This window comes from Lingula anatina, chromosome 10 (genome assembly GCF_051362555.1).
Source record: "Lingula anatina isolate TDL-2025a chromosome 10, LinAna3.0, whole genome shotgun sequence".
NCBI lineage: Eukaryota > Metazoa > Brachiopoda > Lingulata > Lingulida > Lingulidae > Lingula > Lingula anatina.
In genome coordinates, this window is record NC_141776.1 from 2,964,014 (window position 1) to 2,978,688 (window position 14,675).

General features: G+C 39.0%; 1 protein-coding gene across 1 annotated transcript; it reads right to left on the reverse strand.

Moving 5' to 3' along the window:
* Positions 1–14,588, reverse strand: LOC106160670 (NFX1-type zinc finger-containing protein 1-like). Its single transcript, XM_086997104.1, has 4 exons — positions 14,103–14,588; positions 12,292–12,392; positions 4,833–10,114; positions 1–4,401 (listed from the first exon to the last, which is right to left on the reverse strand). The coding sequence occupies exons 1-4, from the start codon at positions 14,103–14,105 to the stop codon at positions 4,214–4,216; spliced, it is 5,574 nt and encodes a 1,857-aa protein (XP_086853230.1). The 5' UTR covers positions 14,106–14,588; the 3' UTR covers positions 1–4,213.
* Positions 14,589–14,675: the final 87 nt, after the last annotated feature.

The window sequence follows — 14,675 nt, forward strand, 5'->3', positions numbered from 1 at the left end:
TTATATTGTCGCAACTTGTTTTTATTGGTAAAAGCACGCAACTGTGTAATAGATATAGAAGTATTTATTTTACCTGAAGAGATAAAAAGATAGTGTATTTGCACAACCACAACCAGTCAGTTACAAAAGAGTGAATCTATATGTTACAATGAATAAAACACTTAATTTAAACAAAATAACTAATCCAATACATACACCCATTTAATAATATAACTAAACTAGAGGATCAGAGAGGCAATACCGCCTTCTGTTATAGTACCACCAGCTGGAGTAAGCGCATTCGTATGGAAAACCAAAAAAAAAACAGGTCACCACCACCACCACCAGTGTTAAGCTTGACAAGCTCTATAAAATGCAATAAACAAGAGTTCTCAAAATATGCAAAAAGAAGTGAAAAAACAGCATAACTGTAAAAACAGTCTGATCAAGCTTATTTTCGAATTAAGCTGTATTTTTGTAATATTGATCACTCCTGTGATTTTCAAGACAGTAGACATATGGGTTTTCCTTGAAATGTGTTATCAGCGTTGCATATGTGTTGGATAAAAAGAAAACCCAGGAGAAACACTGGGCACATCTCTGCCAGATTTGAAGATATGAGGGGCAGAAAATATGCAAAGTTCAGTTCATGGTGAAAAGTAGGTCAAAGGTCAATTTCAGAGTCACTGTTAGATTGGCATTATATGTCTTCCTATTCAAGTTCAATAGTAACTATGCGCATTTCTTTGTCAGTTTTGGAGATGTAAGAGCTAGAAGATTTGCAAAGTTCAGTTCATGGTGAAAAGTAGGTCATATGTCAATTTCACGGTCACAGTAAGATTGCCAGTATACGACTTCTTATTCAAGTTCAACAGTAACTATGGGCGTATCTTTGCCAGTTTTCCAGATATAAAGGATAGAAAATTTGCAAAGTTCAGTTCATGGTGAGAAATAGGTCAAAGGTCAATTTCAAGGTCACAGTTACATAGCCAGTATATGGCTTCCTATTCAAGTTCAATAGTAAATATGGGCGTATCCCGGTCAGTTTTCGATATAAGAGACAGCAAATTTGCAGAGTTCAGTTTATGGTGAAAAGTAGGTCAAAGGTCGTTTTCAAGGTCACACAAACATTGACAAGCTCTACAGAATGCAACAAACAAGAGGTCTCTAGTATTTATGGTTCCAGAATAAGAGAGTTTTCAGTTTTAGCATCTAATGGCTGCTTCTCCTGTGAAAATGCACCGATTGACCCCAAACTCCCAAAGATGAAAGGAGTCCCTAATTGTAACCCTACACTATGATATGAGAGCTTAGGTCTGTGTAGTTTCTGAAAATTGGCACAAACAAATATTTTTTTTGCAGAAAATTCCCATTTTTAGAAAATTTTGGCCTGTTTGACCTTGGAATAAAGGTCAAAATTCAAATCCAAGGGCATATTTGGAATCTCCACATGACTTTCCATCAAGCTTCTGTAGAAATTTTTCCCATAATTCCTTCAGTTTGGGAGATATTTAGCATTGAATTTTCAAAAATTCTGACAAGGGTGCGTTTGAACGAGCGCCACGCCCAGGCCAATGCACCGAGACAAAAAAACCAGGGGGTTTCAGTTGAGATTATATGTGACCTAAATCCAAGAGATGGGGACACAGGTCCTTGCGGTCTAGGAGGAGAAGCGGTAATGGTGACTTGTATCCCACGCCATCCCGCGGAGCCGGCGGAGCTGTACGAGACGGGTCGGGACTAAAACCATGAGTACCGCCAGCGTACACGCTGGTGGTACTAATAAATAATGTTTCATGGCAATGGAATTTGAAAGAATAATTAGCTCACCTGTAAAAATAAAAAGATACTGGTCAGTTACAAAAGAGAGAGTGAAAAAGGGCACGGCAACAGACGCTGATCAGGTGAACACGACTGGTATCACATGAGAGAATTATCCAATGAACCCCTGCTCAAGATGATGAAAGAAAGAAAGAAAGATATACATACATAGAATATAAAAATGGATGTGGTGAAAAATACACAAGATGAGACTTATACCCTGTCACCAAATAAATGCTCCCATGGCTTCATTTTACAACATTGGACTTCTGTCCTCAAAAATTTCTGCATCTAAAAAACGTGACACTTCAAATCAACTATTTCTTGAACTTCAAAAATAGCCATGGTCAAAGTCTAGTGAAGAGATTTAAAAATGTAATATTACTTCACACTATTACTACTGAGTGCTTTTTAAATTTTAAGACCTTTATATGCATTGAATAATTTTATAAACAATAATGTAATCTACATAATAATAAAATAATAATAATAATCTCAAAGAAAACACAATTGGACCCACAAAGAGCTTTAAGAATTTTTTTTTTAATCTCTTTGAAGATAGCTAACCATTAAAATACAATTCCATCACCAGAATAAAAAGAAAAACTTGGCTATTTGATCTGGCTATAAATACTTCAGTTATCATCTTATTATACCTCTATAATACTTCTTATTACGTATCCACCTCAACCACATGAAAGGAACAGCAGGAAAAATATCAATAACTAGAAAAGCAACCTCTGCTAGGACAAATAATAATTAATAATTCACCATTTCCTAATTAATGAATTGTCAACAAAATCTAATATAATATCATGCCCGAGCTTTCTTGAAATTTTAATGTAATTAATCATTTATTCAATTATAAAGAAAGTGCCCTTCCACTAAATAAATCTCAACTTTTTTTTGCATATAATGACAATAATTCATTTCAGAAAATCACAACCTAAATGCAAAATTAAATGTGCAAAAGGATTATGTGTGTATAAACCTTTAAAATTCAAAGGTAACATAAGATCTGATTATGTATGAAGTCTGAAACCTTGGAAAACGAGTTCGTGGAAACGTAAACTTTAACATTTTATGTCATTTTACAATATTATTACGCAGAACATTGTAACTACTTTTAAGTTCAAACTATTTTATCATGCTGCTGACAAAGCAATCGGTTTTATTTGCTTTATTGGACAACACTAGAGTTGGGTCTGAAAATGTTAAGAATTGTCTCATTTCAAGACATCAAACTGGACAAGAAAGACCACGTCTCTCCTATGGCGTGACTTGTGAACAACTCATAGTAATAACAACATAAACTTAAAAGCAACTCAATCACACAAATAAAAACATGAATAACTATACAAAAAAATACAGTAACTAATAAAACGGAATGTATCAAAAATAAACAAATTACAATAAATGCAACCGAATGTGAAGTAGGAAAGGAATGATAAAGGGTGAATAATAAGAAACCAAAAGGTGAATACCAAATAAAACATATATAATGTGGAAATATACTCATGCCTACCTGAAAATGTAAAGAATTGTCTCATTTCAAGACAACAAACTGGAGAAGAAGGACCACGTCTTTCCTATGGCGCAACTTGCAAACAAAAAGAATACGAAAATACACGAACGAAGACGAACAAATACGAACACAATGAGAGCACAAGGAGAGCACAACTAAAGTATTTTGCCTGTCACACTGCTAATCCGCTTTTTTACAAAATAAAAATGTACTTCTTTTTTGTCTTATGCATTTTAGCCTGCAAATAATGGATTTCACAACTTGACAATTAAAAAAGGATTTCTGGCCTATTCTAATGCACCAGTGCCTATATCCACTAAAAACACATATATTATGTATTGAAACACAACCTTTTACAACCGGTCTTATGCCAATCAAATAAAATTTACATTATTGTTAATATCATCAAAACATCTTCAGAACAAGTCAGTTCCCAAATCCCCAATTTAGAAGTGGGTCGAAGTTTACTTCTTTATGTTCACCAGCAGTCTGTTTTTTTTTATCCAATTGTAACTGTCTTGATGCTTTCATGGGATCTTCAAAATATTAAATTATTTTTTTGTGTTCACAACACAAAATTACATGACACACAATGTTTGACAGTCTTTGAGACAATCTCAATATAGGTACACAGCCATCAATAAATACAGATGCCAGAGTAGAGCTCGATTTCTTCTGGATCATTTCTCTTGCATTCGCCAGAGTTGCGATAAAATGCATCAAATCGGTGAAGATATTTTGAATCATCCACGTCTCAACAATCCACTTGTAACTCTGCCTGTATTGTACCACAATCCATCTCAGTTTGTCAAAAATTAATCACACTGATGTGGCTATAAATACAGTAAACTGGATGGCCGGCCATTAGACCTGATGCTAGAAGTTAAATCAAAATCCCTCATAATTTGCCAAGTTGGCTGCCTCTGACCATGCAGCGTGACGAGCCCCATCCATTTCCCCAGCCAACTGATTATCGTCCCGGAGTCGATGACTCTGTCCACCGATACGAGCCTTACACTCAGGGCAATTTGCTTCTTCTGTGGCACCACCACAGTCTCCGATTGCGTACACATGACCTGTCAATGAAGGGGATACTTTTGCATTAAGCATTTGCTATTTAGCCTTCAAAGGTTAAAGCACTTACAGGGGCAGATTGAGGCCGTCTTCTGGGTCTTTGATTTTTTTTTCTGTCAGAAGACGGTCAAAAATAGAGGATGCTTCTATAAAGATAGTTTGGAAGACTGTCAGAAAATTTCTCTGGGTCCGCCCCTGACTTATCAACATTTTTGAAATTTGCAAAAGACCATCAAACAGTTCAGTACCTTCTTCAGTGGTAAATAACAGGTGTTGTTATACAGGGTGGCTGTTCACTGTGGTAAGTACACAAATTCTCCAGATGCAAAAATTCACATGCCAAAGTAAAAACCAAGCAGACCAAGAGACATGAACAGTTTCACAAATGATCATTACTGTCTACAAGCTGACTTTATATTCAAAACAAACTTACCATTTGGACACTTAAACCAATGCCCTTGGGTCAGATCCATGGCTTTAACAATTTCTTGGCGTTCAGTGTCTGTGATTCCTAGCCCCGAGGCTGGACAGGCCTGCTTCACATCATAGTATATTCTCTTCACTTTTGCCTCTCTTTCTGGAGAAAGTGGTTTCTTGTCACACAGTAGGGTTTTCACGCAATCAAACCAATCTGATAATTTGGGGGACAAGGTCCCCCCGCTGTTCTCTATTTGGGTTTTCATGATGTACCAGTTGCCCAGCAGGGCCAGGCGAGTTGTCTCTGCACTGAACTGGGTTGTCTCCTGCTGGCTCATGTGAGAGCGAGGCTGAACGACCCAGGTATAAAGGGATGTGAGCTCCTTCATAATGTCCTTGAGTTCACTAGCACATTTCCCAGTTTTCTTCTGCTGTTCTGCAAGCTTCGCCTTCATGCCAGACAGCCTTTTAATTAAGTTGATTTGATTCTCAATAAAGGCCAACTGATCGGCAGAAACAGTTCCACCTGTAATCTTGGATTCAAAATCGGCAAAGATGTTCTGCGCATGAGGCAAGCCACTTGGATCAATATTGATTTCAGAAATTTCCCTTTGAAGACGGCTCTGAGTTGTAAGGAGTATATCCCTATCAACAGCCAACTTCATTTTCACTAATTCTACATTTGCTAACTGAGTGTTGATCTGCTTGCCATAACGCAGGTTTCTCCTAATGGTTGTCTTACACAATGGGCAGCTTTTTAACTGAATGCTCATGTTTTTTGAATCACTGCTTTCCATTGCAAAGTACTGATCGAGTCCACTGACTTCAAAGTAGTGCTTGCAATCCTGGAGTTGCACGAATCGAGCGTCATCTTCATCCTCAGTCCCAAAGAATATTTTTGTCACTTCCTCGCCATTGCAAACTCTGCACAATTTGGGACATGGCTCACTGCAAAGGCCAATACAAGGATGTCCACATCTCAGCATCCTGCTGCAAGGTTCATTACATGGTGGGCGGTTGCATGGCTCACTGCACAGCTTCCTGCATTTGTGGTGCTTGCAGACCCATGCACAGGGTTCTATACAAGGCACACAGGGTTCTCCACAGGTCTTTTGGCATTTGCTGTGCACGCAGCGGTTCTCACATGGCCTCTGACAAGGGGGGCAGTTCTTGGTGCACGTGTCCTTGCATGGATGTCCACATACTAAGGTGCGATCACATTTCTGTTGGCATGGCATGTGCAGTCGCCCTTGTCTGCATTTTCCACATTCCCCAGCACATTTGTGCCCACACTCCAGTATCGCTTCACATCCTTTAGGACATGGGAAAGTCTCCGGAGTACGATGGCAATAAGTCATCACAGCGTGATCACATGGCCAGAGACGTTGGTACACCTTATCACATTTCTTTGTGTGTTCCTCGCTGCACTTGTTGCTGCAATTGTGCCCACAAGGCAGTTTTATATCACATGGCTGATTGCAGGACACCAGAGACAAGTCCACTGAGCAAGCAACTGATTGCTTATGGCCACAGGCTGGCATGACTTTATCCACCATCTTCATGCATTTGCCACATTCTTCAAAGCAGCGTTTTGTGCACTGATGCTTCATTTCACAAATTGTTTTCATGCATGACTCCATGCATTGCTGATTTGCATGCTCTTTATCATAGCCATGACAGACTTTTTTGCATGCATGTCCACAAGGAAGACGATATTCACAAGGTAGCATGCACCCACCCTCTGGTGCCAAATTAAAATCAAGATCTGTCTTGGCAAAAATGCCCTTTTTTTTAGGATGGTTCTGACAGTACAACCGCAATCCTTCTCCAATAGACCCACATTCCCGAAGATCATCAATTATCTTGCTCCACATGTTATTACTTTTTAACAGCCTAAAGTTGCCTATCACATAAAAACCCTTTTTGGCACGTGACAACGCAACACAAATGCGGTTTTGAATTGCCAAAAAACCCATGTTCCCTTCTTTGTTGCTGCGGACAAGCGATAGTAAGATGATATCATTCTCTTCTCCTTGAAAATTGTCTACGGAGGAAACACGCACTCCCTGGAATGTTGTCTTGGGCATGATTTTCTTCAACTGCAACAGCTGGCCTGTGTAAGTTGTTAGAATGGTGATCTGCGCTGCCCCATATCCTTGAAGGAGGAGATATTTACACAGTGCAACGATAAACTTTGCCTCATGTTTATTGGATCGACTACTGTTCTCTCCATCCTTAACTTCTGGGCAGCTATGGCTAATGAAGAACATATTTTTTGAAACGCCTCTGATGTCTTCAGCATCCTCAACACTTGGGTGGTTTTGCAACTTCGGATAGATGTGCCTTAGCAATGTAGCAATCTCAGGACGCATGCGGTGCTGCAGCTTCAGGCAGTCAACTTGAATGCCATTCTTGACCATCCTCTCAAAGAGAGACACATCAAGGTTGTACTTCTTTGCCAAATCATAAACTGTTGGTGTTGGCCTCAGCTGCTTGTGGTCTCCAATCAGGATGAGGTGCTGACACGACTTGCTAAGTGCGGTCACAATGTGGGCCTCCAGTACTTCAGCTGCTTCTTCAACTATCACAATCTTGGGCTGGACTTCTTGGAGGATGCTGCGGTACTTAGCAGCGCCAGTTGTGGTCATGCCAATCACAGCAGCCTCTTTAAGAATCATCAAATCCTGCTGGTTCTTGACTTCCCTCATGCGTGCTGAGACTTCTTCATACTGTTCCTCATACTCTTCTATCCCTTCCTTAAGGTGTGTACAGTATTTGGTAACCCAAAAGTGATATAACCGCCATCTATCTTTTTTGGATAGGGTCCAGACATTGCGCACTTCACCCTCTTCAACTTCAGACATAGCATTCTTGTTGCGAAGCCCATCTCTTAGAATTTTCTTGCGTTTTTTGGATGTTTGATTTTGATCTTGCCAACCCATATCTTTTCCATCTTTGGTACTACCAAGTTCAGAAATGCTTAAGTGATCAAAATCAAGGGCAAGAGGAATATCAGAAATGGCCACCATCCTCCTTCTAGGAAAATCAGCTTCCTCTTCTTCATCATCAATTATCCTTTGCTCCTGCAACATGTCTGCTTCTTCTTCCACATCAATAACTTCCTCTTCTTCTTCTTCATCCTCGTTCCCTTCCTCCTTTCTTGCTCCTTCATCAAACCCTCTATAATCCCCTGGGGCATACAGGTTATTTCCCAAACCTAACCAGTCAACCATGTTGGAATTCCTTTGAGAAGTTTGTTCAAATGGCCAATCCAATCCTTGAGGCTGCCTGAACTCTGTAAGGCTTGTGTAGTGGTCAGGGTCAATAAAAGGGCGCAGTGTGTCCTCATGCATGATTCCTTGGTCTGTGTGCTCTATGCGGGCTACAATATTTTCTATCTGTAACTCTATTTCCTTCATCTCTGATCTTGCATCATTCAAACCTTCATGGATCCCAGAGGGGACCTTCTTGTTTTGACGCATTTCATCTTTCAGGTTTCTGATTAAAAACTTCTCCAGTGCTTTGCTTTTTGACCTGCCCCCGACCCTGACAATGCCATTTTGTATGAAGGTGTGTATTCCCTCTAGGAATTGATCCAATGCATGGTTGGTGTAGCATACAACTAGAACAGGTGTGTCTCCACCCCACACAGTTTTATTGTGAAGGAGTGCCCTAGCAATCTTCAGACCAAGGTACGTCTTGCCTGTACCAGGTGGTCCCTGTATAACAGCTATCTCTTTGGTTAGGGCTGTCTTCAGGGCTCGCATTTGGGATTCATCCAAGTGGAACACCTCAGCACTTGGCCAGCACGAGGTTTTCAGTGCTAACACCTGTCGGGCACTCTCAGCTGCCAGGCTGTCCACCGGGAAGTAATCATCATTATCTGTACCATCTTCAAGTTGAAGGAGGGGTTCTTGTCCTTTAACTAGTGGGTCTTCTGTTAGTGGACTTAAATCAAATGCAACTCTATCCTGGTCTCTTCCTAGCAGGTATTTTGGTGGAGCCACCCCCCTTTCACAGTGAACTATATATCTTTCCAATGGAAATCCATTCTCTTCAATGGTCTGTAATCCAACGAGAACATGGCGATATGCCTCAAAGTAAGCAGTTGTCTCAGCCATAATAAAGGAGGTGGCAGGCGAAATTCTGTGTACCTCTCCCATTCTCTGCTCAAAGCGTACTTCTAGGAACCCTTTTTCCAAGTCTTTTGGATTGCGGTTGGCAACTGTGGCAAACAGAAGTGTTTCGAAATGATCCTGTGACAGACATACAAGAGAACCAAAGATCAGTCTTTTGCTGTGCTCCCACCTCACCCCCTTCAGCTTGGACACATCAAGACGTATTCTGTACACCAATCCATTTGCTGTGCACACCGGATTTACCACATGGACATCATGGTAGATACGGATATCTTGAAGACTTTTATCTTGAAGATGGTTAACATCTTTTTGGTTGTTAGATCTAAGATGTAAAAATTTCATAATTCCCTCCCTTAAAGGCCGAACGAAATCTTCGCGCAGCAGGCGGAACTGGACATCAAGATATTCATTGACATTTTTGTATTTACCACATGTTATATTTTTTCTTAGAAATGGCTTCGTTGTCAAATTGATGTCATCAAGAGTGGGGAAAATTGGAACATTTCTGAAATCATCGGGTGGGAGCTGATCATCAGAAGCTATTGCCATGTCACACCCAGAGCCTTCTTCTTGCTCTGTCTTCAAAATGGCTTTACTCAACCTGTTGACCTCTGCCAGCTGAAGCTCAATACCTTCATCAATGATGTCACTGATGGACCGAAGCTTCTTAATAGTGCTATCTAACATCAACAACGGGCCCAAAACAATGACTATTGCAGCTTGTGGTAACATAATAAGTAGTTCTCTAAATATCTTTAGCATGTCTTCAATGGGCTGTTTAAATTCTTCTTGCTTGTAGTCTGAACTTTCAAGGTCCATCTGGGCAATGTACATTACAAGGTGCACACCCAGAAATTTGGAGTCTTTGACAATGTTCAGCAGCTGTATCAAAAGATGGCGCGTCAAGCTGAATGTGCAAGCTTTAGCTAACAAGGCCAGGACAAGCTTGATCCAATCAGGTTTCAACGAGTCTGATAACAAGAGTTCCCGAAATCCACTTCTTGGGTGATTTAGTGTGGTTAATAGTTCAGAAGGTTCTTGCGACTGAAATTCATCAAGTTGTTGGTACTCAATGACTGGTATCTTCCTCTCTGCATCCTGTCTTGCATGCCCTCTATTGGCCTTTCTTGGCCTACCATTGGCATGTCCTTCTTGTTGCCTTGAACCAGAGATTGTTGAGGATATGTTACAAATATCAGTTACCAATTAAATGATAGTATATATCAATTAGCGGAAAATTAGACAATGAAGTTGGCAAATATACAGACATTTAAATTTTAAAAACAAGTAAATTCAATGGAACAGATTTAGTGTTTTAAAAAAAAATCATAAAAATAAGATTCCCCCCTTAACAATGGGTATAGTCTATCAAAGAGAAGGTTGTGCTTTTCACTGTTCCTTCTCTTCTTTGGTTGTTTTGACCAACCATTAATACTCTAATGGGTCAACACTTTTTCATTATTTTTATGTTGTTGTCAATGGAAACAACAGCTCATTTACAGCAGCAAAAATAAGAAAAGCAATGAGCAAACTTAATTAAAAGTTATAAAAAAAAACTTAGTAAGAGAGAGAATTTATCTACCTCTACCATCAGAGATAACAAGTTTGACAACATTTTAAAAAAATTTAAAATGACCAAGTGAAAATAAAAGCACCTTAATTGCTAACTAGAGGATCAGAGAGGCAATACTGCCTCCGGATATTGTACCACCAGCTGGAGTAAGCACATTTGGATGGAAAACCCAAAAGTAAGGGTCACTATTAGTCTTGTGCTGACAAAGGCTGTAAAATTTTATCAACAAGAGTTTTCAATATATATATATATATATATATATATATATATATATATATATATAATCCAATTAAGTGAATTTTCCGATTGACCTGTATTTTCCTAACATTGATCACTCCTGTGATTTTCCTTGAAATGTGTTTCCAGTGTTGCATATTTGCGGACAAAAGAGAGAACCTAGGGGCAACACTGGTCATATCTCTGTTAGTTTTGAAGATGTGAGGGCAAGAAAATATGCAAAGTTCATGGTGAGAAAGTAGGTCAAAGGTCAATTTCAAGGCCACAGAAGATAACTTCCTATTTAAGTTCAATAAAAACTATGGGCACTTCTTTGCCACTTTTTGGAGATTTAAAGGCCAGAAAACATGCAAAGTTCAATGGTCAAAATTAGGTCAAATGTCAATTTTAAGGTCACAGTTAGATTACCAGTATATGACTAAATTCCTATTCAAGTTCATAAGCACCTATGGGTGTATATCTGCCAGTTTTCGAGATATAAGGGAGAGAGAACATGCAAAGTTCAGTTCATGGTGAAAATTAGGTCAAATGTCAATTTCAGGATCATAGTTAGATTGCCAGTATATGACTTCCTATTCAAGTTCATAAGTACCTGTGGGTGTATCTTTGCCAGTTTTGGAGATATGAAGATCAGAAAACTTGCAAAGCGCAGTTCATCATGAAAAGTAGGTCAAAGGTCAATTTCAAGGCCACAGCTGGATTACCAGTATATGACTTCCTATTCAAGTTCAATAGTAACTATAGGCATATATCTCTGCTAATTTTGGAGTATTTCACATTTTATTTTCACCAATCTGGGGTAGCGCTACTAGGCTAGCACTCGCCAATTTAGCCAAATGCTAAAACGGACTTAATTTGGCTAAACAAAAAGGACTTGATTTGGCAAATTTTAGTCAAATTAAAACTATTTTTATAAAAAATTGACATAAAAGTGATGATTTGGCTAAGTGAAAAAAAATTGCCAGCACTACCCCAGCCAATGAATATTGGATGTTGAACTTTTTGATCCATAGCAATGCCTAAGCCATATCGAATGTGACCTAAATCCAAGAGATGGGGACACAGCTAGGTCGTTGCAGTCTAGGAGGAGAAGCAGTAACGCAGTTCTAGACGGGTCGGGCTAAAACCATGAGTACTGGTGGTACTAATTAAAGGTACATACGAACCGAGTATCGGTGGAGCTTAGATTCCCAGTAACACATGTAAACCACTTCTACTAGATTCTTATATGACTCAAATAAATTCGACATGCCAAGGAATAAACTGAATAGATCACTCGATCAGCCATAAAAGACCTTTAGACATGATCATTCCCCAAAGTTTCATTTGTCTTAGTTGCTTTGTGTAAAAGTTAATTATGTCCTTTTTAATAATATGCTCCAAATGGCTGCATTCTCTATTTGTTGGCTATAGTCACTGGTAATCCAACAGACAAGCAGATGTATGTTTAAAGCTATATACCTCACTCCTTGTGGAGAGGGGGGAAGGGGCATAATAAATGGTCTTTGTATATGTTGTATACTCACTCTGGATCACGAGGCCGTTGAAAATCTCCACCTCTGCCGCGTGATCTTCTCCATTCTCTTTCTCTCCCACGCCCACCACCTTTGCCTCTTCCTCTCTCTGCCTAGCAAAAAAGAAAATCATTCAAGTTGTATGAAATAATTCAATTTCAATCAGTCAATTAATGAACCATTATCCCCACTGGAATATTATTTGATAGATGAAGAAAATTATATATACTGCATGTTACATTGTACAGACAGTTTTCATCTCTATATTTTTTGCTTGAAAATTCATAATAATGTTATCTATGGGTGCTTTCCCAGAGATTTAGATCGATCTAAAGGTTAAGATTTAGATCGACCTAACTCCCTGGGGGTTCACGCTAAATTGCAGTCAGCCGAGCGGGCACCATAGTTAATTACCCCCTTACAGCTTTTAGTAGGGGGGGACAGACACTTAAGCCGGCCAATCTGACAGTAATCTAGTGAGATTCCCCACAGGGATAGATTGATCTAAAAATCTATGGAAATGGGGTGTATGTACTCAAAAGGATTCTAGGACATTCCCCCCCCCCCCCCCCCAAGGACAATTCCCCCCTTAGACAATCACCCCGCCTACAAAAAAAAACTATATATATATATATATATATATATATATATATATATATATATATATATTAAAGTGTATAAAGTTCAAAACATTTCATCCATTTAATTTATATTTTTAGTGTAATAACACAACTTCATCATTAAACAAATTAATTTCTAATTTTTTATGGGTTGATTATATTTCATTCTTTAAAGTCAACACATCCTTTAGATTTTCAAATTTAAATGTCCTTTTTTAAACTTATATCATTAAGACCATTTTTAGATATAAATGCAAATGTTGTAAGACAAGCTAGATAGGCCTACTCATACTTACCATATATGAATCAAAATCCAATTAATTTCAAGTGTGTTGTGAAGTAGTAAGACATAAAACAATACATAAGAAAGCAGATTATTCAGAAATATATACATGATCAATGCACAGATTATAGTTTAACAGCTATTGCTTCTGTTGTGACGGAATGGCTTCTCCAAAGCAATCCGTGACGTCAAACTTTCGTTTTTGACTCTGGTTTTTCCAAGAGAGTCGTTTGCTATCTCCCCGTGAAAAAAATGCTAACACCATCTAAAGAGCACACCTTAGGCTTTGTTAGTCTTACACTCTAAGCACAACTAAGCACCTGACTTTTTTTAATAAAAGACAGCAAATCAAAACATCCGATTTTAATCAAGCGTGTTAGACGCGCTGTAACACTGTTCTTTCTTCTTCCGACTCGTCACGATATTTCGACCAACTCGGACTCGCCCTAGTCAACTTAACTCTGTTATACAGCAGCACAGGTGCACCTAGACTACGGGGTTTCTCTGAGGATTATTGCAATTGCATATTTAATTCTGTCATTTATCGCTGCCAATTAAGTTGAATCGGAATGATGGGACTGAGCTACCCAACCTCTACCTACCACTCCTAAGGGAGGGGCAGGCAACGGGGGTCTGACCAAATAGCACACCTGAGGGGGTGACAGGTTGTCATACCTGTCACAACCTCATTCCCTGATGAAGTCTGACTGCAAGCAGATGAAATATATTGGATGGTAAGATCAGACAAATATATAAGAAGCTATAGACAAAAGAATCTTCACAAGTCTATTCTGTCATTTACCTTACCTTAATTCAACTTGCCAGTAGGTTTTTAATTACTATCATTACTCATTCAGCTTCTCGGTCACTGTCAATCACAAGTTCACAATTAACCCATCGCCATGGCGATAATTACTTACCATTCTCCGTTAAGAACTCTCTCCGTCTAATTGTCTGTTCGACGTTTCTCTTGCTAACTAACGGCGAAAGGTGTGTTGCTCAAACAGCGCAGGTTTCGCTCTAAGTACCAGGAAGTATTTTGTCAGCCGAGACTAAAAATTCCGCCACGCTAAAATTAAACACTTCTGCGCAGCCGCATCTTAGTTGGTATTTTTGGGTTTCGATTCCATCAAAGAGAACTTTACAAATAAAATGTAAAAATAACGCCACTATATACAAAAATAACAGTAACAAGACTAAAATGCTTCATTTTCCTGAAATTATTCGGTTACGGAATGTAACTACATTTTGCATCTTTTTTTCACCCGGGCAGAGACGATCGAGAGGTTATAATTCAAATGTTAAACGTAGGGAATAGAGTGTTATAGCTTATAGACTTAGGCTTCGTTCACATGCAATGTCTATTTTCTAAATTCTATTTTCTATTTGCGGTATGTCTTATGATCACGGTCTGTGCACTGAATATCCCGCCGCGTAATTACTGGCAGCGCGAGCCAGTTACTATAAGTTACTATAAGTAACTGGCTCGCGCT

Coding starts and splice junctions, on each gene's coding strand:
- LOC106160670 (XM_086997104.1), bottom strand. Junction 10,115..12,291: donor CAACGGCCTCGTGATCCAGA/GTGAGTATACAA, acceptor CTCTGGTTCAAG/GCAACAAGAAGGACATGCCA. Junction 4,402..4,832: donor TTGGTTTAAGTGTCCAAATG/GTAAGTTTGTTT, acceptor CTTCATTGACAG/GTCATGTGTACGCAATCGGA.